General features: G+C 60.7%; 1 protein-coding gene across 1 annotated transcript; it reads right to left on the bottom strand.

Moving 5' to 3' along the window:
* Positions 1–332: 332 nt before the first annotated feature.
* LOC100970634 (translation initiation factor IF-2) lies at positions 333–2,369 on the bottom strand. Its single transcript, XM_055092258.1, is given in 5 exon segments — positions 333–790; positions 1,110–1,345; positions 1,486–1,542; positions 1,652–2,059; positions 2,338–2,369. Coding segments are annotated over 5 exon segments (1,191 nt in total).
* Between the last annotated feature and the right edge of the window lie 281 nt (positions 2,370–2,650).

A 2,650-nucleotide genomic window follows, 5' to 3' on the forward strand; every position in this document is an offset into this window, starting at 1 on the left:
CTTATAGTACTTATCTGCTAATGGACATGGTAGATTAAAGATGGCTACATACACATTTTTTAATTAATAGATTTTTTTTAGCACTTTGTGGTTCATGCCTCTAATCCCACCACTTTGGGAGGCTGAGGTGCGCGGATCATGAGTTCAGGAGATTGAGACCATCCTGGCCAACGTGGTAAAATCCCTTCTCTACTAAAATACAAAAAATTAGCTGATAGATAACATCTGGGTTCTTAGCTGCACTGAGTCAAGCCTACTTACATCTTTGTTTGTCTTCCTCTACACTTTTCCTTCCACATAACACTCCAGGAATGCCAAGCTGTGCTGGCCTTCTACACCATTTCCACTATTTTGCCCCCGCCGACTCGGCTTTTTGCCGCCGCGGCTTTTTGCGTCTTTCTCCCCCCGCCGCCATGGCATTTTGCCCCGGAAGCCACGGCTTTTTGCCCTCGCCGCCGCGGTTTTTGCGGCTTTTTTCCTCCGCCACCGCGACTTTTTCCACCGCGGCTTTTTATGGCTTTTGGCCCCCAGCGCCGCAGCTTTTTACGGCTTTTCGCCCCCGCCGCCGCAGGTTTCTCCCGCCGCGGCTTCTTGCCCCGCTTCCCCGGCTTTTTGTGGCTTTTTGCCGCCGCGTCTTTTGGCCCCCGCCACCGCGGCATTTTACAGCTTTTCGCCCCCGCCGCTGCGGCTTTTTCCCCCCGCCGCCGCAGGTTTTCCTGCCACGGTTTCTTGCCCCCACCGCCTGGGCTTTTTGCTGCTTTTTGCCCCCGCCGCCGCGGCTCCTTGCCCCCTACGCAGCTTCCTGCCCCCGCCGCCGCGGCTTTTTATCACCCCAGCCGCTTTTTGCCCCCGCCGCCATGGGTGTTTGCCGCCGCGGCTTTCTGCCCCCGCCCCCGTTGCTTTTTGCCCCTGCCGCCACGGCTTTTTGCCCCCGCCCCCGTTGATTTTTGCCCTCGCCGTCGCGGCTTTCTGCCCCTGCCGCCGAGGGTTTTTGCGGTTTCATGTCCCCGCCGTCGTGGCTTTTTGCCTCCGCTGCTTTTTGCCCCCTCTGCCGCGGCTTTTTGCGGCTTTTTAGCCCCTCCGCCGTGGCTTTTTGCGGCTTTTGGCACCTGATGCCGCGGCTTTTTGGGGCTTTTGGTCCCCGCCGCCGCGGCTTTTTTCTCCCGCCGCCTCAGGTTTTTCCTGCCGCGGCTTTTTTCCCCCGCCGCCGCCGCGGCTTTTTCTACCCCTGCTTTTTGCCCCCGCCGCCACGGCTTTCTGCCCCGGCCGCCGCATCTTTTTGCCGCCGCAGCTTCTTACACCCGCCACCGCGGCTTTTTGCCCCCGCTGTCGCGGCTTTTTGCCCCTGACGCTGCGGCTTTTTACGGCTTTTTGCCCCCATCACCGCAGCTTTTTGCCCCGCCGCCCCGGCTTTTTGCCCCCCTCGCCCCGGCTTTTTCCGCCACCGCCCCGGCTTTTTGCCCCCACCATTGCGGCTTTTTGCGCCCGCCGCCGCGGCTTTTTGCCCCCATCACCGTGGCTTTTTCCCCGCCGCCACGGTTTCTTGCCGATGCGGCTTTTTACTGCCGCTGCAGCAGGTTTTTACCGCTGAGGCTTTTTCACCCCGCTGTCGCGGGTTTTTGCCCCCGCTGTCGCGGGTTTTTGCCCCCACCGCCGCGGCTTTTTGCCCCCACCGCCGCGGGTCTGAGGGCGGGATCGTCAGACTCGGCTTCCAGATCTACTCGCGTCCTGGCTAAGGCAGCGCCGAGGGTCACTCCTGATCTAGCTCTCCTGGTTCGGGGGTTCCTTGCCTAGACACCTGCGCCCCAGGCTCCGCTCCTGGGCCACTGCAGCCTGCATAGAGCGGCGCTGCGCTCGGCCCCGATGGGAGAGAAGAAGGAGGGCGGTGGCGGGGGTGATGCGGCTATCGCGGAGGGTGGTGCAGGTGCCGCGGCCAGCCAGGCGCTGCAGCCCTGCGGGCAGCTCCAGAAGCTCATCGGCATCTCCGTTGGCAGCCTGCGTGGGCTGCGCACCAAGTGCGCTGTGTCCAAGGACCTCACCCAGCAGGAGATACGGACCGTGGAGGTAAGGGGGTCGGGGACCAGGGTTGGGCTCCAGCACCAGACTGGACATCTCCCTCTGGGCCCCAGTTCACTCCCGGCCTAGTCGCATCCTTGAGCCCGCGTCGCTCCCTTGGAGGCTTCTCCTCCCTCCTGCACTCGCTGATGCAGCAGCCGGAGGACCTGGGACCAGCCCTCACCTTGGGCAGGATTTGTGGGGCGGGTGCGTTTTGGGAACTTTGATGGAGGCTCCAGGGGCCCGTGGGTGGGGTGGGCTGTGCGCAGACGTCCCCTTACACCCCGAATTTCCATCTGGTGCAGCCTTCTCATCTTGTAGGTGAGGAAACCGAAGGCCTGAGGGAGAAATGACTTGCCAGGAACCCCTGTTAAGGAAAATTAACAAAGTGTGGTAATCAAAGGAGAACTGAGTTGGGATTCAGACCTGGAGTCCCACACCCTTGGTTAAGACATTATACCACCTTGAGTCTGGCCTGTTGACTGAGGGTGAGCCACTCCATCCTCGTCTGATTGTGGGGTCTTGACCTCAAGGGGTTTTGTGCAGGAATAAGCAAATGGGTTTGCTTTCCTAGCTCTGTCCAGTACCTTAGGGA

This window comes from Pan paniscus, chromosome 8 (assembly GCF_029289425.2).
Source record: "Pan paniscus chromosome 8, NHGRI_mPanPan1-v2.0_pri, whole genome shotgun sequence".
Lineage (NCBI taxonomy): Eukaryota > Metazoa > Chordata > Mammalia > Primates > Hominidae > Pan > Pan paniscus.